The 21,661-nt window shown below is 44.3% G+C and overlaps 1 protein-coding gene across 1 annotated transcript; it reads right to left on the bottom strand.

The window, feature by feature from the left end:
* Window positions 1-614: 614 nt before the first annotated feature.
* On the bottom strand, window positions 615-12,984 carry LOC141106519 (uncharacterized). Its single transcript, XM_073597351.1, has 8 exons — window positions 12,776-12,984; window positions 12,174-12,305; window positions 11,557-11,654; window positions 11,374-11,476; window positions 8,203-8,301; window positions 7,872-7,969; window positions 4,526-4,634; window positions 615-3,111 (listed from the first exon to the last, which is right to left on the bottom strand). The coding sequence occupies exons 2-8, from the start codon at window positions 12,205-12,207 to the stop codon at window positions 1,856-1,858; spliced, it is 1,797 nt and encodes a 598-aa protein (XP_073453452.1). The 5' UTR covers window positions 12,208-12,305; window positions 12,776-12,984; the 3' UTR covers window positions 615-1,855.
* Between the last annotated feature and the right edge of the window lie 8,677 nt (window positions 12,985-21,661).

Below are 21,661 nucleotides of genomic sequence, written 5' to 3'. Positions count from 1 at the left end.
AGGGGGTGGGGCTGAGTTTGTGGATGCAAATGCTGGACTCAGGAGCATGCCAGCAAGGTAGCCCCCTCGGGAGAGCGCTTAGGGGGTTATCTGATGTGGGGAGGAGCTGCGAGAGCCACCGGGGAGCCCCAGAAGAGGATGTTCGGGGCCACTCTGTGCAAAACGAGCTGCACAGTGGAGGTAAGTATGATGTTTGTTATTTTTAAAAAATAAAAAATGATCCTTTACAATCACTTTAACTACTGGGTATGAAGAGATTAGGCACACCTCAAATGCAAGCTAAAATGTTCAGTGCTTGACCAACCAGGTCAGAGCATTGTAAAGGGTGCCTAGGTCTTTCAGCAAGCCACTATTGAGAGAGGAACTTCAGAAGCGCTAGCAGCAATCTGAGAGAGTCAAGCTATCATAAGAATGATAGAAACATGGTATTCAGGTAAATGATCCACAGCTCAGTATTATGCTCATAAAGTCTTTATTAATAACTCCACAGAACACAAAGCCGTAATACAGCAAGTTGACGCGTTTCAGCCTAGATGGCCTTAGTCGGTTATGACTAAGGCCATCTAGGCTGAAACACGTCAACTTGCTGTATTAAGGTTTTGTGTTCTGTGGCGTTATTAATAAAGACAAGATTTTATGAGCATAATACAGAGCTGCAGATCGTTTACTTGGATACTTTGACAGCAGTGGTGCTGTCATGGACATACTGCGCATGGCTCTGCAACTGGCTGCGGGCGCATGGGTCCATTGGGATCTGTTCCAGTCCATAGGCATTCAGCAGTGAATAGACGTGCGCCAGTGTGCATGCGCACATCGCGGACACGCGCACAGTAACACAGCTTTGGCGCCCAGTGATCCTTAAAAGGGGCCTCTTTAGAATGTATCCTTGCTGTCTGATCTGTAGAGCTCATCCTGTACCCGATCCTGAACCTGCATCTGCTCCAGTGTTACCCGGATTCTCCTGACCTCGCTGCTATCTCCAGTCCTGACCCCTTGGCTTGCCTTTGACCTGTTCTGTGTTCCTGTTTGTTTGATCTGTTGCCGATCCTGCTTGGACTTTGCCCATTCTCTGCCTGCTGCTTCTGTCTGATTGATCCGCTGCTGTGACCTGGCTTGTCTGACCCTGCTCCTGCCTGCAGCCCTGCATCTGTGTGCATCTGCCTACAAGTCCTGCATCTGTGTGCATCTGCCTACAAGTCCTGCATCTGCCTACAAGTCCTGCATCTGTGTGCATCTACCTACAAGTCCTGCATCTGTGTGCACCTGCCTGCTACTTCTCAGTGTTCCTGCATCCGCAGCAATCAAGCCTGTTCCTGTCTCCGCCAAGCGGACTCCATCTTCAGTCAAGCGGAACCTGCAGGCTCTCCTACCCCACAGTGCTCCGAGGGTCACTGTTTCCACTCCAGTAATCCCGAAACCAGAGCCGTACAAGAGGTCTCCCTCTGCACGTCAGGCTCACCTTCAAGGTACGTGACAGGTGCGACTGTGGATCATGTACTCGTCTTACTTGGAGGAATTTCCTTTGATATTTGGGTTGTAGCACCTTTGTATAATATATGGAACTATTATGGTGCCAGCTCTACAATAGCATTAAATTTTGTTTTTTGCTCCCAGTACAGAGCTGACCACAGAAATGATTGGGCAACAGTCAAGTCTATGGGTTGAAGCCACTGCCCCTGGCTGCCAGATCAAAGGTAGAGGACTGCTACTGTTTCCACTAAGATAAGTTGTCCCCAAAAGTATCTAAAAGTGGCTACCTGTTTTTTTCCACTATAACATAAACATGCACGCTTGGTTGAATTTTTCTTTGGTGTCTTTTTAACATCTGACCACCATCTTGCGTCTACAGTAAAACTTACTTGGCTTCAATCTCTTCCACCTCTTTTCTCCTGTGGGAGCTAAGATGTGAAATAAGGGAAGATTTCCTTGAGAACTTTCTCCCACATTCAGAGCAGGAAAACGGTTGAACGCCGGTGTGGACCCTCTCATGTCTAACCAGATTTGACCTTTGAGTGAATCCTCTCCCACACTCACAACAGGAGTAGATGCGATCACCAGTGTGAATTCTCTGATGGGCAGCAAGGTTTGATTTATCAGAAAAACATTTGCCGCATTCAGTGCACAAAAATGGGCGGTCGCCGGTGTGAATTCTCTGGTGTGCAACAAGATTAGGCCGTCCGCTGAAACATTTGCCACATTCAGAACATGAATAAGGCTTCTCCCCTGTGTGGGACCTCAGGTGCGAGATGAGGTGTCCTCTCCGGGAAAAACATTCCCCACATTCAGAACAGGGGAAGGGTTTTTCAGACCTGTGAGCTTTTTCGTGGTTAACCAGAAGCCACCTTTCTAAAAAACATTTGCCACAATCCCTGCAGGAAAATGGCTTTTCCCCTGTGTGGCCCCTCTGGTGTCTAATAAGCTGGTTTTTCCAAGAGTACCTTTTCCCACACTCTGAACAGGAAAAGGGTTTCTCAGTCGTGTGTGCCCTCTTGTGTTTGGCAAAATCTGACTTCTGTCTGAAACATTTCCCACATTCTAAACATGAAAAAGGTCGTTCCCCTGTGTGACGAGTCTGGTGTCTGATAAGTTGATCTTTTGAAGAAGAACATCTCCCACACTCCAGACATGAATATGGCTTCTCCCCTGTATGTGACCTCTGGTGGGAGATGAGAATCCCCTTGCGGGAAAAACACCTCCCACACTCAGAACAGGAAAAAGGTTTCTCAGCCATATGAGCTGTCTCGTGGTTAATGAGGTGCGATCTGGTAGTAAAGCATTTTCCACATTTAGAACAGGAATATGGCTTCTCCCCTGTGTGAAGTCTTTCATGTGTGATGAGTGATGACTTTCGCGTAAAACATTTTCCGCATTCAGAACATGAAAATAGCTTCTTGGCTGTGTGAATTCTCTGGTGTTCTGTAAGCTTTGTTCTCTCTAAAACATGTTCTCCAGGCTGAGAAGACAAGAGTTTATGAGTGATGTGTGCTGTTGGATGGAGATTTAGGGTAATGAGGTTTTCAGCTGAAGGATCGAATGTGGCAGCATCATCAACTTCACCATTAGGAGAAATAACAGGACGCTGCTTTGTGCCAAACCTTCTGTATTGTCCATCTGAGGGCAGAGGAAAAAATACAGGAATAAGGAACGTTCCAGGCATATAAGAGGGAGAAGTTCTGTATTACATCCTCTATAATTATAGTTTGCAACTCATACAAAGAGCTTACAAATATAATATTATAAAGCACCTGTGCTTAAAAGATAAGTTTGGTTTTTGTTTTGTTTTTCAAAACCATACTTACTGGTCTGATGCCGCATCTGTCCCCCGCCGGCTCTAAGACCAAGAAACAAGCGATCAAACACCGCTGATCGCTCGGTTCTCAGAGCTCCATGAGCAGAGGGCTGGTGGCTGTTAGTCACCAGTTCTCTACTCTCCTCCCCCCCCCCACACTCACTGGAGGGGGCGGGATCAGCTGGCTCAGGCTCTGATCGGCTCGCTGAAAGACTGAGCCAGGTGCCAGTACAGAGTTGTGGGTGGATCCCAACTTTCTTATTGTGCTCTTGCCCCAGCCTGGACTGGGTTTGTGACGTCAGCCAACAGCAGGCTTCAGCCCGCTGTTTGCTGAAAACGGGTCATAGGAGTGCAGAACAAACTGCACTCCTGTGATCCACAGAAGTACAGCCAAAGCTGTTTGGCTGTACATTGTTCTGCCAAGCAGTTACACATTAACAGGAAGCATCAATGAACTACCACAGCGCCGTTGCAGTTCATTGAGGACTACAACTGCAAAGGCTGGCGGATCTTGTAGTTTTCAATTCGGATCTTGTAGTTTTCAATTCACAGAACTCTGTGAATGAGTGACTCAGCCGGGCGGGCGGAGCAAATTCTGGCAGAGAGCAGGGGGAGAAGATCCCCCGCCGCCTGTGAGATCGGAGAGTCGCAGAGGTGCGGGGGCCGGTGGATTTGTAACATGTTGCTTTCTGAATATGGAAGTAATGTAACATGTTACAAAAGGTGAACTTACCCTTTCAAGGGACCAGGGACCACTAATAACCAGACAGGGGATATAACACATGACACACTACCTGGAAAGTGCAGTTTGACTTCTTTTATATTAAGAAGTCAACAACATCTGGTGAGTGCGGTGTATACACTAGGGACACGGAGGAGAGAGCGAGTTTCTTCTTTGAATTGATTTATGCCTGGAACACTTTATTCACATGGAAGTTATAAATCGCTTTGTACAATTAGTACTGAGGTCATTGGTGTATTTATAACTGTATATATATGGCGAATGATAGTGTTGTCTTTATCCTAATATAAGAATTTGCTTATGAAAGAGCTTACAAAGTTTTCCATGGCAACTTATAAGTTCCCCTAAGTGTTAGGCTGATGTCTCCTGACTCCCCCACTGGGCACATACTGTCCCCCCATTACTGTCTACTGACAGAGGAGGGGGGAGAAGAAGAGATTGTTGTAGTGACTGAACAAGGAGAATCTGGGGCTCTTCTCTGAGTTATTACTTACCTGTACCTATCTCCGGAGGACTTTCTTCCTCCTTCTGACATGGCTGATCACCTCTCGTATTTGGCTCTTCTGCTTTCTCTTTTACTGCCACATTAATCAACCTTTGATCCTAAATAAGGAAAAACAATTGCAATGGTAAACACTAAAAACTAAAATGGGAATACGTTGTCATCCAACTATTTAAGTTACAGTGCCTTGAAAAAGTATTCATACCCCTTGAAATTTTCCACATTTTGTCATGTTACAAACAAAAACTTAAATGTATTTTATTTGGATTTTTGTGGATAGACCAACACAAAATGGCACACAATTGTGAAGTGGAAGGAAAGTGATAATCGGTTTTCAATTTTTTTTACAAATAAATATGTGAAAAGTGTGGTGTACATTTGTATTCAGCCCCCCCGGGGTCAATACTTTGTAGATCCTCCTTTCACTGTAACTACAGCTGCAAGTCTTTTTGGGGATGTCTCTACCAGCTTTGCACATTTAGAGAGTGCAAAATAGCTCAAGCTCTGTCAGATTGGATGGAGAGCGTCTGTGAACAGCAATTTTCAAGTCTTGCCACAGATTCTCAATTGGATTTAGGTCTGGACTGTGACTGGGCCATTCCAACATATGAATATGCTTTGATCTAAACCATTCCATTGTAGCTCTGGCTGTATGTTTAGGGTCATTGGGGTTGATTTACTAAAGGCAAATCCACTTTGCACTACAAGTGCACTGCAAAAGCACTTGGAAGTGCAGTCGCTTTAGATCTGAGGGGAAGCTCTGCAGATTTTATCATCCAATTATGTACAAGCAAAAATGCTGTTTTTTTATTTTCCTTGTATGTCCCCCTCAGATCTACAGTGACTGCACTTCCAAGTTTGTAAATAAGCCCCACTGTACTGCCGAAAGGTGAACCTCCGCCCCAGTCTCAAGTCTTTTGCAGACTCTAACATGTTTTCTTCTAAGATTGCCCTGTATTTGGCTCCACCATCAACTCTGACCAGCTTCCCTGTCCCTGCTGAAGAAAGGCATCCCCACAACATGATGCTGCCACCATGTTTTATGGTGGGGATGGTGTGTTCAGGGTGATGTGCAGTGTTGGTTTTCTGTCACACATAGGGGGTTATTTACTAAAGGAAAATCCACTTTGCACTGCAAGTGCACTTGGAAGTAAAGTGGCTGTAGATCCGAGGGGGACATGCAAGGAAAATAAAAAACAGCATTTTAGCTTGCACATGATTGGAGGATAAAATCAGCAGAGCTTCCACTCATTTCAGATCTACCCCTTAGATTTAGAGCGACTGCTCTTCCAAGTGCACTTGCAGTTCAAAGTGGATTTGCCTTTCGTAAATAATCCCCATAGTGCTTTGCTTTTAGGCCAAACATTTTAATCTCATCTGACCAGAGCACCTTCTTCCACATGTTTGCTGTGTCCCCCACATGGGTTCTCGCAGACTGCAAACAGGACTTCTTATGACTTTCTTTCAACAATGGCTATCTTCTTGTCACTCTTCCATAAAGGCCAGATTTGTGGAGAGCACAACTAATAGTTGTCCTGTGGACAGATTCTCCCACCTGAGCTGTGGATCTCTGCAGCTCCTCCAGAGTTACCATGGATCTCTTGGCTGCTTCTCTGATGAATGTTCTCCTTGCCCGGCCTGTCAGTTTAGGTGGACGGCCATGTCTTGCTAGGTTTGCAGTTGTATCATACTTTTTCTATTTTCAGATGATGGATTGAGCAGTGCCTCGTGAGATGTTCAAAGTTGGCTAAATTTTTTTAGAACCTAACCCTGCTTTAAACTTCTCCACAACTTTATCCCTGACCTGTCTGGTGTGTTCCTTGGCCTTCATGATGCTGTTTGTTCACTAAGGTTCTCTAACAAACCTCTGAGCTGTATTTATACTGGGATTAAATTACACACAAGTAGACTCTATTTACTAATTAGGTGACTTGTGAAAGCAATTTGTCCCACTAGATTTTAGTTAGGGGTATCAGAGTAAAGGGAGCTGAATACAAATGCATGCCACACTTTTCACATATTTATTTGTAAAAATTTTTGCAAACCATTTAGGATTTTCCTACCACTTCACAATTATGTGCCACTTTGTGTTGGTCTATCACATAAAATCCCAATAAAATACATTAACATTTTTAGGTGTAACATAACAAAATGTGGAAAATTTCAAGGGGTATGAATACTTTTTCAAGGCACTGTATCTGATTCTGTAAGCTATCCACATATATTAAAAGACCTGGAGTATGTACACTAGTGTCTACAATCCTTGGTGATGATAGCAGGAATCATTTTGCCCCCTACTTGGATCTGCTAATTCAATGGGCTACATTTAGGCAACTTTGTCCTCTACATGCCACAAAATGTCGAATCCATTGTTGGCCCTGTTGGCACCACCCAGCTCAAAAAAAGTAGATTTTTTAATTGACTTTTCTCAAAGGAACTAGGTGGAAAGTGCCTGCTTCCAATTAAATGCAGGCATGGTTCGAGTATTCTGGTGGGTGCCGACTGTCAGCATACAATAGCTGGCATTGCAGATTTTCCAGCCACGCTGCATGGTGAACGTTTAGCATGGATGGGGAATCAAGTGATTTTTCTCTTGAGAAATCTTAGCGTGTATGGCCAACGTAAAATATTACTAAAGCTAAAACTTTTTTTTTTTAACTTTTGGATAGAGTGGAGAGGGATTAGAACACTTATCAGTTTTTATTGCTGTCTGTGCCCCCATTAAAGGTATTCACCCTCTCTATTTGTCTTGTTTACCATTATCATTGAAAGTAAAAGAAAATTCAAAATTTTGGGTTGTCCCCAGAAAAGTAATAGAGGGGAAATCTTTCAATGGGGACACTAGTTCTGGTGACCTGGGGGTCCCCAAGAAATTCTTTTAATTTCAGGGATTTCCTCTCACTTCCTGTTTGGCTATGGGATAGGAAGTGAAGGGAAATCTCCGCAATGGGACACAGATGGCAGAAACAAATCTGACAGGGGTTATAACCCTCCCTTATTCTATCCAAAATGAAAAAAAAAAAAAAGTTTTGCTTATAGTTCTACTTTAAGATCACTTGATGGATAATTGCTGGCATTGTTAAAGTATAAAGCTTACCCCCCCTAGCTAGGAGGAGCACAGATTTATTGTAGCAGCGGACCTTGTGGCCAAAAAAAAAAAGAATTCTTACTTTCAAAGTTGCCGACACGCGGGGTCTCTCTGCAGAGCCACATACTCTGGGATACCCAAGGTTTTAAAGAAATTAACAGCTGGCATCAGCACTGGATAGCAGGTTGATTCTCTCTGCTTCTGTTTCCGCAAATCCCCTCCACTGTATTATTTATTAGGTTCCCACTACCTGACAATCCTGAAGGATCTTGATATGTTCCTGTGTGGAGTCTCGGGAGTACAGAGGACGGGGACATCTTTCAGGGGTAATTCTCGTACTGGATCCATCTGTAGGAAACACAAATGTGGTCAGATTGATTGCCATGAAGGTGGTGTCCTGGCTGAGATTCGAACCAAGGATCCCAATGCTACATGCATACATGTTAACCACTAACAACTTACTACAGAATTGGCAAGGTTAATATAGTGAAACAAATGCAAAAAACAAACCCATTAATGAAAAGCATCCTCTGAGCAAGAGAATTGGTAAACACATTCTGTGTATGTTGTCCATTATTCACCTGTGCTGATATCTATAGGAATTTCCTCCTTTTTGATCCTCACATGTTTTCCTTCCTCAGCACTGATGTCTCTCCGAATGGCTCTGGTGTCTTCGGGGTCTGTGAATAAAGATGAGAGTGAAGCCCCCTGTACTGAGATGTATGAGAGACCCCAGAGAGTGTGTGTGGGGGGAGACTGGTCACGTCTCTTGGCTGGTAACACACAATGACATGATGGGAGGAGGAGAGACAGAATCCAAAATAGCAGGGGTCTTCAAACTTTTTAAATGAAGAGTCAGTTTACTGTCCTTTAGACTTTAGGGGGGAGGGCTGAACCGTGGCCAGTGGGGGTATAAAATGCCCCAACATCAGCAAGAGTAAGCAAGAGTGCCTCATCACAGGTGTCAGTGGGAGGGATAGTCCTCCATCATTGGTATCAGTGGGAGGAATACTGCCCCATTATTGGTATCAGTGGGAGGTAATGTGCCCAGTCACTGGTATCAGTGGGAGGAATAGTGCCCCATCATTGGTATCAGTTGGAGGAATAGTGCTCCATCATTGGTAATAGTGGGAGGAATAGTGCCCCATCATTGGTATCAGTGGGAGGAATCGTCCCCTATCATTGGTATCAGTTAGAGGAATAGTGCTCCATCATTGGTAATAGTGGGAGGAATAGTCCTCTATCATTGGTATCAGTGGGAGGCAGTGGCGGTGCACCCACAAGGGCGCACAGGCGCCGCCCCCTCTCTCCTGCCACCCCCTCTATCACCAATAGATAGATTCATGCATTGCATGAATCTATCTATGGCCGCCGCTGCCATCCCCTATTCGGGAGCCCAGACCCTTTTCGGGCGTCGGGCCCCTGATTTACAGCGGCGGGGTATTTTTTTGAAGCACCTGATTAGTGCCATAGGCTCTAATAGGCGTCAAAAAAGGTAAACAGCGAGCGCCATGCTTGGCGCTTGCAGTTCACTCAGCTGTGTTAAGAAAGCGAATGAATATTCGCTTTCCTAACACTGAACCGCCTCTCCGCCAATCAGGTCCTCCGGTCTGTTACCCATCACCTGATTGGCTGAAACGACAGGCGCTGCGATTGGACGCCTATCAGGCGTCCAATTGCAGCAGAGGATGGGAAGAGAGGACGGGAGAAGACATCGAGGAGCATGCCGCTGTTAACCGCTGCCCCACCAAGAGACAGGGTAATTGCCGGGCAGACGGCAGGCAGGTGGGGGGGCACACTGGCAGCATTTGATGGACACAGTGGGAGCACTTGATATAGCACAGTGGCAGCATTTGATGGGCACAGTGGAAGCATTTGATGGCACATTGGGAGCATTTGATATGGCACAGTGGCTGAGTTTGATGGGCACAGTGGCTGCGTTTGATGCCACAGTGGCGGCAATTGATGGGCACAGTGGCTGCGTTTGATGGGCACAGTGGCGGCAATTGATGGGCACAGTGGCGGCAATTGATGGGCACAGTGGCGGCAATTGATGTTTTTTTTTTTTTTCACAGTTTTTCAGTTTGTTTGCACCCCCCAAAAATTTTTGAGCACCAGCCGCCACTAGAGGGAGGAATAGTCCCCCATCATTGGTATCAGTGGGAGGAATAGTCCCCCATCATTGGTATCAGTGGGAGGAATAGTCCCCTATTATTGGTATCAGTGGGGGGAATAGTCCCCTATGATTGGTATCAGTGGGAGGAATAGTCCCCTATCATTGGTATCAGTGGGAGGAATAGTCCCCTATCATTGGTATCAGTGGGAGGAATAGTCCCCTATGATTGGTATCAGTGGGAGGAATAGTCCCCTATCATTGGTATCAGTGGGAGGAATAGTCCCCTATCATTGGTATCAGTGGGGGGAATAGTCCCCTATGATTGGTATCAGTGGGAGGAATAGTCCCCTATGATTGGTATCAGTGGGAGGAATAGTCCCCTATCATTGGTATCAGTGGGAGGAATAGTCCCCTATCATTGGTATCAGTGGGAGGAATAGTCCCCTATGATTGGTATCAGTGGGAGGAATAGTCCCCTATCATTGGTATCAGTGGGAGGAATAGTCCCCTATCATTGGTATCAGTGGGGGGAATAGTCCCCTATCATTGGTATCAGTGGGAGGAATAGTCCCCTGTCATTGGTATCAGTGGGAGGAATAGTCCCCTATGATTGGTATCAGTGGGAGGAATAGTCCTCAATCTTTGGTATGTAGTGATGGTGCAGAGCTGAACTAAATAAAGTCTGTGATAAATGAACAGTTCATAAATATTCAAAGTGGTGTTCTTATGCTAAGACATATAGGCGATAAGTAACATACAATGGTAAACTCAGCAATCCTCCACTCTAAGGATATCACCTCCTCCAGAGCAAGATTTAACTAGCCCCGATAATCAGGTAATGGATGCCAGTTCAGAGGTATATTTCACCAACAGCCCACACGAATGTCAATTAGATCTTCCACCACAACAATGACACTCTGTGTGCTGCTTTGTTTTCAATCACTGAGAGAAGGAAGGCTGTCCTGGAGAGCTGTGGATCCCTGTGGAGGGTGGCAACATCCCATAACCATCATTGGTGTCAGTGGGAGGAATAGTGCCCCATCACTGGTGTCAGTGGGAAGAATATTGCCCCATCATTGGTTTTTGGTGGGAAGAATAGTGCCCCATCATTGGTATCAGTGGAAGGAATAATGCCCCATCAATGAAGACCATGGGAAGAATAGTGCCACATCATTGGTGTCAATGGAAGGAATAATGCCCCATCATTGATGTCTGCGGGAAGAATGGTGTCACATCATTGGTGTCAGTGGGATCAATAGTGCCTCTTCACAGGTGTCAGTGGGGGGAATAGTCCTGCATTACTGGTGTCAGTGGGAGGAATAGTGCCTTTATTGGTATCAGTGGGAGGAATAACGCCCCATCATTGGTGTCAGTGGGAAGATTATTGCCTTGCATCAGTGGGGGTAATAGTTACCCAAGAGCCGGATAAAGGAAAGCAAAGGGCCACATCTGGAATATGGGCTGCAGTTTGGAGGCCACTGCAATAGAATCTGATGTCTCCTGACTCCCCCACTGGGCACATACTGTCTCCTCATTACTGTCTACTGACAGAGGAGGGGGGAGACGAAGAGATTGTTGTAGTGACTGAACAAGGAGAATCTGGGACTCTTCTCTGGATTTAGTGTTTATTACTCACCTGTGCTGATCTCTAGAGGAATTTCCTCCACTTTACATGAATCATCACCCCTCAGGTACGGCTCTTCTTCATCTTCAACTTTGATAACGACCAAACCTTCGGCCTGCAAATTTTAGTATTATTTTAACAGTTCTGACATATGATGAAAAACAAGGAAAATTTAGGAGACTAAAATGTATCTACCTGATCCCCCTGACGGATCTCCTGATGTTCCTGTGTGGAGTCCCGGGAATACAGAGGACGGGGACATCTCTCTGGGGGATTTCTGTTACTGGATCCATCTGTAGGAAACACACACACTGACTGAATACATTGTTTCTATGTCTTTATATCAGAGGATGTGTGTATCTAGGTGGATCCTCAATACTCTTCTCTCCTTTACAAGAAATGAAAGTCTCCTCTTACCCAGGCATGTAAGGTGTGGCCAGCTCTGTCATGACGTCCTTTTACAGTTCCTCATGTCCTTCTATATACTCCCTGTCCTCCATGTAGAAATAGACAGTGACATCCTGACACCTTATAACAGTGTTTCTAAACGCCAGTCCTCAAAGCGCCCCACCAGGTCATCTTTTCAGGATTTCCCTCAGATGAAACAGCTGTAATAGTTACTAAGGCAGTGAAACTGATCAAATCCCCTTTGCAAAATAATGAGAAGACTGAAAACATGACCTGTTGGGGTACCTTGAGGACTGGAGTTGAGAAACACTGCCTTATAGGAACCTGACATATTATGTCCATAAAATGGAAGATGTGTGTATCTAGGTGGATCCTCAATACAAGAAATGAAAGTCTCCTCTTACCCGGTGATGTGAAGGGCGGACGGTTCTCCATCATGACATCCTTGTACGGATCATTGGGTCCTTCAAAATATTCTGTATGTCAGTTCTTGTTCTTGCAAAGGTTATATAAAAAAACTTTTACAGCAAAAAAACCTACCAAAGAAAAAAAAAAGATAAACTTTAATAAAATGCGCAAACGTTGTCTTTTTAAATCTCATTAGTTCACTGGATACAGAGCCTCATTCTATGGAAACTTCTACATACACTTGCATTGAACCCTCGTCTTTGCCCTTCTTTATATATCGGCTGGTTGTCTAGGTAGAAGGAAGTTTAAAAAAATCTTTCTGCCTTTACACATTACAGGGGGGCTCTAGATGCTTTGTAAATGCCCTAGAAATGTTCTCAACCCGACTTTAGTTCTAGTTCCTATCCACAGAGGCCCCCAGCAATTACCTTCACCATTTATGGGTGTATTTGTACAATACATGAGTTGCAGTTTTCTGGAAAGTATGTCCCCAGCGTCATCTGCCACAACCGATTTCATCATCAGACCCAGCAGAGCTCCCCATCTAATGTTCTACACAGCCCCAGCAAAGCTCACCATCAGCACCATCAGAGCTCACCTTCAGCCTCAGAAGACCTCACCATCTAATGTTCTACACATCAGAGGACTTGTGGGAAGACAAGGATTTGTTGAGGTGACATTGCCCCCACATCCAGTCCTCACAGAGTGCTGGGACCCCCGTCTCTCATAATATGAAGATATTACCTCCTTCTCACTGGGCACAGACTCTTCACACTCACACACCCCCACTATGAGGATTAGCACACTGATAAGACCTGTCCCCTTCTTTGCACTCCAGAAAAATGGCCGCCCACCCTCCTGCTTTAAGACAACATCATTAAAACATTTGCATATTTATACATGTGCAGTCACTACATTATGTTTATTCAAAAACAACATTCTTAAGCCCCCTTTACAGGAAATACTCCATCGTGTTAGCTTTGTGAAATAACAAAGAATGAATACTTGTACTACAATAAAATGGCTGCTACTCTCCTGTGAGCAAGGACATTGTGTTGACTCATTTTTTCTCTATTGTTTGTTCTGGGTGTGTTGCAGGTAGTATTGTGGGTAGCATGTGGAGGGTTTGATGGTATTGTTAGCCTAAGGAAGATTTTAGGAAAGGTAGAAGTGACCTCAATGCAGGAGGGTTGGTGGCCATTTTTTTGTAGTCCAAATGAGGGGTTCTGCTAGTTGTGGACATAAGGGGAGATTTACTATTATTAATAGTATTATTATTATTATTATTATTATACAGGACTTATATATTGCCAACAGTTTACGCAGCGCTTTACAATTTGAGGGTAGACAGTACAAATACAATACCCTTTAATACAATAGGAATCAGGGGGTCCTGCTCCTTAAAGCTTACAATCTAAAACTGGAGCATTTAAAATCTGGTGCAGCTGTGTACGATAGCCAATCAGCTTCTAACTTCAGTTTTTTCAAGTAGGTTTTGTCAATGAAATCTGGAAGCTGATTGGTTTCTTTGCAGAGCTGCACCAGATGTTGCCCACTCTAGTTTTAGTAAATTTCCCCCCACTGTGGCCATTAGGGAGAGGGTAATATTTCATTCTGTGACAACAATTATAATATGAAGAAATGACACTTTGCTACAATGTAAAGTCATGAGTGTACAGCTTGTATAACAGTGTAAATTTGTTGTCCTTGCAAAATAACTCAACACACAGCCATTAATGTTTAAACCGCTGGCAACAAACGTGAGTACACCCCTAAGTGAAAATGTCCAAATTGGGCCCAAATTGTTTTCCAGCACTGCCTTAACCCCTTTTGGGCATGGTGTTCACTGGAGCTTCACAGGTTGCCACTGGAGTCCACTTCCACTCCTCCATGACGACATCACGGAACTAGTGGATGTTAGAGACTTTGAGCTCCTCCACCTTCCATTTGAGGATGCCTCACAGATGCTCAATAGGGTTTAGGTCTGGAGACATGCTTGGCCAGTCCATCACCTTTACCCTCAGCTTCTTTAGCAAGGCAGTGGTTGTCTTGGAGGTGTGTTTGAGGTCGTTATCATGTTGGAATACTGCCCTGCGGCCCAGTCTCTGAAGGGAGGGGATCACGCTCTGCTTCAGTATGTCACAGTACATGTTGGCATTCATGATTCTCTCAATGAACTGTAGCTCCCTAGTGCCGGCAGCACTCATGCAGCCCCAGACTATGACACTCCCACCACCATGCTTGACTGTAGGCAAGACACACTTGTCTTTGTACTTCTCCCCTGGTTGCCGCCACACACGCTTGACACCATTATGAACCAAATAAGCCTATCTTGGTCTCATCAGACGACAGGACATGGTTCCAGTAATCCATGTTCTTAGTCTGCTTGTCTTTGTTTGCAGGCTTTCTTGTGCATCATCTTTAGAAGAGGCTTCCTTCTGTGACAACAGCCATGCAGACCAATTTGATGTAGTGTGTGGTGTATGGTCTGAGCACCGACAGGCTGACCCCCCACCCCTTCAACCTCTGCAGCAATGCTGGCAGCACTCATACGTCTATTTCCGAAAGACAACCTCTGGATATGATGCTGAGCATGTGACCTCAACTTCTTTGTTCGACCATGGCGAAGCCTATTCTGAGTGGAACCTGTCCTGTTAAACCGATTTATGGTCTTGGCCACCGTGCTGCAGCTCAGTTTCAGGGTCTTGGCAATCTTCTTATAGCCTAGGCCAGCTTTATGTAGAGCAACAATTCTTTTTTTCAGATCCTCAGAGAGTTCTTTGCCATAAGGTGCCATGTTGAACTTCCAGTGACCAGTATGAAAGAGTGAGAGCGATAACACCAAATTTAACACACCTGCTCCCCATTCACACCTGAGACTTTGTAACACTAATGAGTCACATGACACCGGGGAGGGAAAATGGCTAATTGGGCCCAATTTGGACATTTTCACTTAGGGGTGTACTCACTTTTGTTGCCAGCGGTTTAGACATTAATGGCTGTGTGTTGAGTTATTTTGAGGGGACAGCAAATTGACACTGTTATACAAGCTGTACACTCACTACTTTACATTGTAGCAAAGTGTCATTTCTTCAGTGTTGTCACATGAAAAGATAGAAGAAAATATTTACAAAAATGTGAGGGGTGTACTCACTTTTGTGAGATACTGTATATATATATATATATACACACTATATTGTCAAAATTATTGGGATGCCTGCCTTTACAGGCACATGAACTTTAATGGCAACCCGATCTTAGTCCGTAGGGTTCAATATTGAGTTGGCCCACCCTTTGCAGCTATAACAGTTTCAACTCTTCTGGGAAGGCTGTCCACATTGCTTAGGAGTGTAACTATGGGATTGTTTGACCATTCTTCCAGAAGCGCATTTGTCAGGTCAGGCACTGATGTTGGATGAGAAGGACTGGCTCGCAGTCCCCGTTCTAGTTCATCTCAAAGGTGTTCTATCAGGTTGAGATCTGGACTCTGTGCAGGCCAGTCAAGTTCCTCCACCCCAAACTCGCTCATCCATGTCTTTATGGACCTTGCTTTGTGCATTGGTCCAAATCATTTGGTGGAGGAAGGGTTTATGGTGTGGGGTTGTTTTTCAGGGGTTGGGCTTGGCCCCTTAGTTCCAGTGAAGGGAACTCTTAAGGTGTCAGCATACCAGGAGATTTTGGACAATTTCATGCTCCCAACTTTGTGGGAACATGTTATCATGGAGGAGTGGAAGAGGACTCCAGTGGCAACCTGTGAAGCTCTGGTGAACGCCATGCCCAAGAGGGTTAAGGCAGTGCTGGAATACAATGGTGGCCACACAAAATATTGACACTTTGGGCCCAATTTGGACATTTTCACTTAGAGGTGTACTCACTTTTGTTGCCAGCGGTTTAGACATTAATGGCTTGAGGGGACAGCAAATTTACACTGTTATACAAGCTGTACATTCACTATTTTACATTGTAGCAAAGTGTCATTTCTTCAGTGTTGTCACATGAACAATATATACATATACATACATATATATGTATATATATATATATATATATATATATATATATATATATATATATAGTTACACCCAAGCATTTAAAACCCCCTTCAAAAAAAATTTGAGTACCCCCACATATGAATGTTAAAACACGTACTGGGGGTACCTACGAATGAAAACTTTGCTTGTAATACACATTACACATTGCCATGCATGCTGGAGTGAGAGCAATGAGTCTAAGCCCATTATTCACAGTTAAAGTGGTTGTAAACCTCAGACATGAAATATGAACAAAGCATATCCCTCTATAGTGTGTACTTGTCTCAGTCCAGAGCACTAAGTGTAATTTCTGTCTGCTGCCTCCTTCCTCTGCTATAAGCATGAATCACTTCTGACAAGTTTTCCTGACCCCGATAGAAAAGTGGTGACAGAGGAAAGACCTCCAACAAACAGGCTGGTCGTTAAGCGTGCTGGGAAATCTTTTGTTTGTTTGTGATGTGCATTGCCCTTCCATGTGTACCTTGCTGCAAAGGCCAGCTATAGATGGAATGGTTGTCACTTTTTTGTACAGCTCCAGCACATAACCTTTGATTGACAGCATCAGCTCTTTTCCTGTGTGCCGTAATACACAGGCATGTACCCCTGATGAAGCAAGCATGGTCTTGTGAAATGCGTAGGGTCACTTTTTATGCCTGTGTATATTGCTATGTACATTTATACTGCTATACGTGTAATGGTATTGTTTTTCACTGTATGTATCAGCTGACCGGCTTGGCAATGTTTTGTTGTTCATGTATGCATGACAATTTTTAATAAACTTTGATACTGTATTTACTTGTGTCATGTGACTGGCTAATCGCATTCACCTAATTTAAAGTCCCAGGGCGACTTTTTGTATTTTGTTTTATATATTGGGATGGAGGTGCTTTTCGGATGACACCAGACCATTTTTCCTTTTTCTTATTGTACCCGGGTAGAAGACACCCATTTAGCCCAACCTTGGTCTGATGCCACCACTAGCCATATCACTCACAACATCCAACAGCCCTTTCAGCTGCTCTGTTCAATACTTAGGGGCCACTTCGTTCATAGACTGACTCAGGTTTCTGGTTCTGCTCCCTGCTGGTGGCGTTGGTCATTGTCCGGCTCGGGAGCTGCGATGTGCACAAGGGAGGATTCCATACCTCCTGCTGTCCCCCCCTGCTCAATCTGGATGGGCGGGGCCAACTGCATATCTACGCCATGCAAACCACACCCACCGGGTGACATTCACGAATGCAGCATCAGCGACTAGGGGTGATCGCGCCTGCGTGCCCCCTATCTGGCGGTGAGCGTATTACATGCTTGTGTGCCGTGCCACTCATACATGACGTTGGGGGCGGAGCTTGCTGGGCCCTTCTGGGGTATAAATTGGTGGTCAGTCATGGCTGGGATTTCTCTGATACTTCCATCCCATTTCACATGTGGTAGCTTCACTATCTACAGGTGAGTTCACATTCCTTCATTGATTGATGGCAATTAGGCATTTTTCTTTCCCCACTTTTGAGCACATACTGCTAGTATGGTGCGCTATACATCCTCTCACATTTACATTTTCCCCATAGGGTCCATTCATTTAGATTGTTTTACACTTTTTTCTCTGTCCTCATTGTCCCCAAGTTTCCTAGTCCATTACAGCATTGAGCAGCATTGAGCTAGATTGGTTCATATGCATACATCCTTGTATTATATTATATACTCCATACTTACTCTGCTGTATAGCATTAATTGATATATATATATATATATACAATCTCATGTCTGCTGACCTTTACTATGGACGCTGAAATATCTTTTGTGGGTCACACACTTCAGTCATCATTCTATATATTCCCTTCACTTTTCTTTCATTGTCCCCCAGATTTCAAGTCCACACTAACAACCCCCCAGTTGCGCTCTGTTGGGTCCGGGTTTTTCTTGCCTCCTCAGCTCCCGAGCTGGACACTTATTGCTGCCGCCTCTGGGTATTCAGCATATGGTAGTCTGACCTAGCCGTTGGTAAGTATGGGGTCTTGTGCCGCAGACCCCCTTGACCATTTGTCACAATACCATCATTGTGCAGAGACCTATTTGGTTTTTCATACTTTTTTACAGATGTAATACACACGCATCTAGCCCTGATGAAGCGAGCATGGTCTTGCGAAATGCGTAGGGTCACTTTTTATGCCTGTGCATATTGCTATGTACATTTATACTGCTATAAGTGTAATGAAGTGTAATGGTCCTGTTTTACACTGAATGTATCAGCTGACCGGCTTGGTAATGCAGACATCCCAACCTGCAAAAACTAATTTCAGGAGGGTGGCGCTTCGCGCCCGCAACGCCAGCCCCCCCCCCGCAATCACTTTCTCAATATTTTTTCACAGTGCTTCTGGGGAAGTGGGTGGGGGGTGGGTGGCAGTGGATGGTGTCAGTAGTTTTTTTTACTTGTAATAATTGACTTTTTTACATTTTAATTTGTTATTATTTTATTTTTTTTCACAATGCTTTTTTAATTTTTTTTACACTTTTTCATTTTTTAAAATTTTTTTACAATATTTTATTTTTTATTTTTGGGGGGGCTTTGGTGAGATGTCAGGGGTCTAAACAGACCCCTGACATCTCCCCTTTGAGACAGACAAAGGGACTGAGGACACATTCCCCAATCCCTTTCTCAGCACTAAAGATGAATGAACAGAAGACAGAGGCTCCTGTCCATTCATAAACTGAGCAGAATAAACACAGTTTACTCTGCTCAGTAATCACAGGACACAGGAGCGATCTCGCTCACTGTGTCCTATAACTAGTTCCCACCACAGCTGGCGGGAGAGGAGAGGAGGGGAGCCGGTTGCAGGGGAAGAGGGGGGGCAGAGAAGGACACGGGGGGGGGGGGGGAGTACACAGAGAAGCTGGTGATGATCGATGCGCAGCAGGAGGGACAGCCGCCGCACCGATCATTCCTGGGAGATGGGGAGGCACTTGCGGGTGTGCGGGAACCACCGCAGAAATGTGGGAGTCTCCCGCACCTTCCGGGAGACTTGAGATGGAGTCTGGCAATGTTTTGTTGTTGAAGTATGCATGGCAATTTTTAATAAACTTTGATACTGTATTTACTTGTGTCATGTGACTGGCTAATCACATTCACCTCATTTAAAGTCCCAAGGTCACTTTTTACGTGTGAAGGCGGGGGGGGGGGTCCCTTCCCTCCAATCAGCTCTCAGAGTTCTCCTCACTGAGCTCTGCAGAGTGTAATTTTATCTCTCCGCCCCCTACTTTCTGACAGCTCAGACAAGCTTTATAAATTCTGGATTTTGAACGGATGTAGAGAAGAGAACAGTGCAGATAAACAGGTACAATTTATATAGGAGGATTTGTTTCATCTCTGTGTTTCACCTGAGGCCAGTCACTTCATTGGGTATATGAATGGGTTTACAACCACCTGTATGAGCTTTTAACATGTCTGAAAATTATAGGATACTGCAATTTGTTGCCATTTCATGGGCGCCCGTATTTTTAAGTCATGATATGTTTGGTATCTATTTACTTGGCGCAACCTTTTTTTTTAGATTTTACCAAAAAATTGGGTAACATATTGTGTTTGTGAGCCCTGAAATTAACTTAAGTATATTTTTTACTGAAGTTTTGTGTTTTATAAACTGTCGCGCTAATATCGTATGACATACATAAATTGGAACTACCACTATTTTGTTCTCTAGGGTCTCTGCTTTCAGAAAATATATCATGTTTAGGAGTTTTTGCTAATCTTCAGGAGTAAAATGAGAAGTTTTAACATGCAAAGACAGCTCTACCAGCAAAAGGGTTAAACTCAAACTTTCTACTACCTCTTAACCACTTGCCGACCGCCTAACAGTAAATGTGCGTCATTATTTTACAGTTAAATACCAGGGTTATGGCTGCAGCTAGATGCCATGACCCCCCAGTATCTTTTTTTTTCCTCAGGCAGTCAGCTTTTTGATAAAAGTGATCCCAGTGGCGGAATCACCACCGGATCACATTTATAGACGGCAGGAGAGGTGAGCTCACACGCAGAAGAAAACATTACGTAAGTGGCACCCGCATATATAGACAATGTTCAAACCACACATGTGAGGTATTGCCGCAATCGTTTGAGAGAGAGCAATAATTCTAGCACTAGACCTCCTCTGTAATTCTAAACTGGTAACCTGTAAAAAATTGTAAAGCGTCGCCGCTGGAGATTTTTAAGTACCGTAAGTTGTCGCCAGTCGCCAGTAGACGCAATTTTAACCATTTCCGGACCGCCGCACGCCGATATACGTCCTAACATTGAAGAGGAATATCGTTGTTATGGCAGCAGCTAGCTGCCATAACCCCAGTATCCTCTTCTTCGGCCGGCGGTCCGGTTTCTGATAATAGTGGTCTCTGTGGCGGATTTGCCGCGAGATCACTTTTATCGGCGGCAAGAGAGGGGTCCCCCCTCCCGCCGCGCTCCGGTGCCCTCTGCCGCTTACCGGAGCCGTTGGCAGCGGCGGAGGCGATCGGATCCTCTCACATCAGTGGCATGGAGACGAGTGAGGGGAAGATGGCCCCCACCTGTCTCCATACCATTGCTGGGCGGAAGCGACGTCAAAACCTCACTTCCGCCCATAGCTCTTAAAGGGCCATATTTTTTTTTTTTCAAATGACAAATTTTTTTATTTTTTATTGCATTTTAGTGTAAGTATGAGATCTGAAGTCTTTTTGACCCCCAGATCTCATATTTAAGAGGACCTGTCCATGTTTTTTTTCTATTACAAGGGATGTTTACATTCCTTGTAATAGAAATAAAAGTAACACCATTTAAAAAAAAAAAAACAGTGTAAAAATAAAAAAATAAAAGGTAAAATAAATAAGAAAAAAAAAAAATGTAAATGTGCCCCGTCCCGCGGAGCTCACGTGCAGAACGCATACATGAGTAGCGCCCGCATATGAAAACGGTGTTCAAACCACACATGTGAGGTATTGCCCTAGACCTCCTCTATAACTCAAAACATGCAACCTGTAGAATTTTTTAAACATCGCCTATGGAGATTTTTAAGGGTAAAAGTTTGTCGCCATTCCACGAGCGGGCGCAATTTTTGAAGTGTGACATGTTGGGTATCAATTTACTCGGCGTAACATTATCTTTCACAATATCAAAAAAATTGGGCTAACTTTACTGTTGTCTTATTTTTTAATTCAAAAAAGTGCATTTTTGCCCAAAAAAAGTGGGTTTGTAAGACTGCTGCGCAAACACGGTGTGACAGAAAGTATTGCAACAACCGCCATTTTATTCTCTAGGGTGTTAGAAAAAAAATGTATAATGTTTAGGGGTTTTAAGTAATTTTCTAGCATAAAAAAAATGTTTTTAACTTGTAAACAACAAATCTCAAAAAGAGGCTTGGTCCTTAAGTAGTTAAAGTGTGACACGTTAGGTATCTATTTGGTCAGCGTAACATAATCTTTCACATTATAGA

This window comes from Aquarana catesbeiana, linkage group LG08, assembly GCF_042186555.1.
Source record: "Aquarana catesbeiana isolate 2022-GZ linkage group LG08, ASM4218655v1, whole genome shotgun sequence".
Lineage (NCBI taxonomy): Eukaryota > Metazoa > Chordata > Amphibia > Anura > Ranidae > Aquarana > Aquarana catesbeiana.
The sequence above is the reverse complement of the archived record's forward strand: the minus strand, read 5'-3'. Positions and strand labels throughout refer to the sequence as shown.

Bases quoted from the DNA above. Each gene is read 5' to 3' on its own strand.
- LOC141106519 (XM_073597351.1), bottom strand. From the start codon at position 12,207: ATGATGGAGAACCGTCCGCCCTTCACATCACCGG. The intron at 11,477-11,556 runs GTAGATACATTT...TAAAATTTGCAG, and splicing joins AGATCCGTCAGGGGGATCAG to GCCGAAGGTTTGGTCGTTAT. The intron at 8,302-11,373 runs GTGAGTAATAAA...CTTTATTCACAG, and splicing joins TCCTCTAGAGATCAGCACAG to ACCCCGAAGACACCAGAGCC.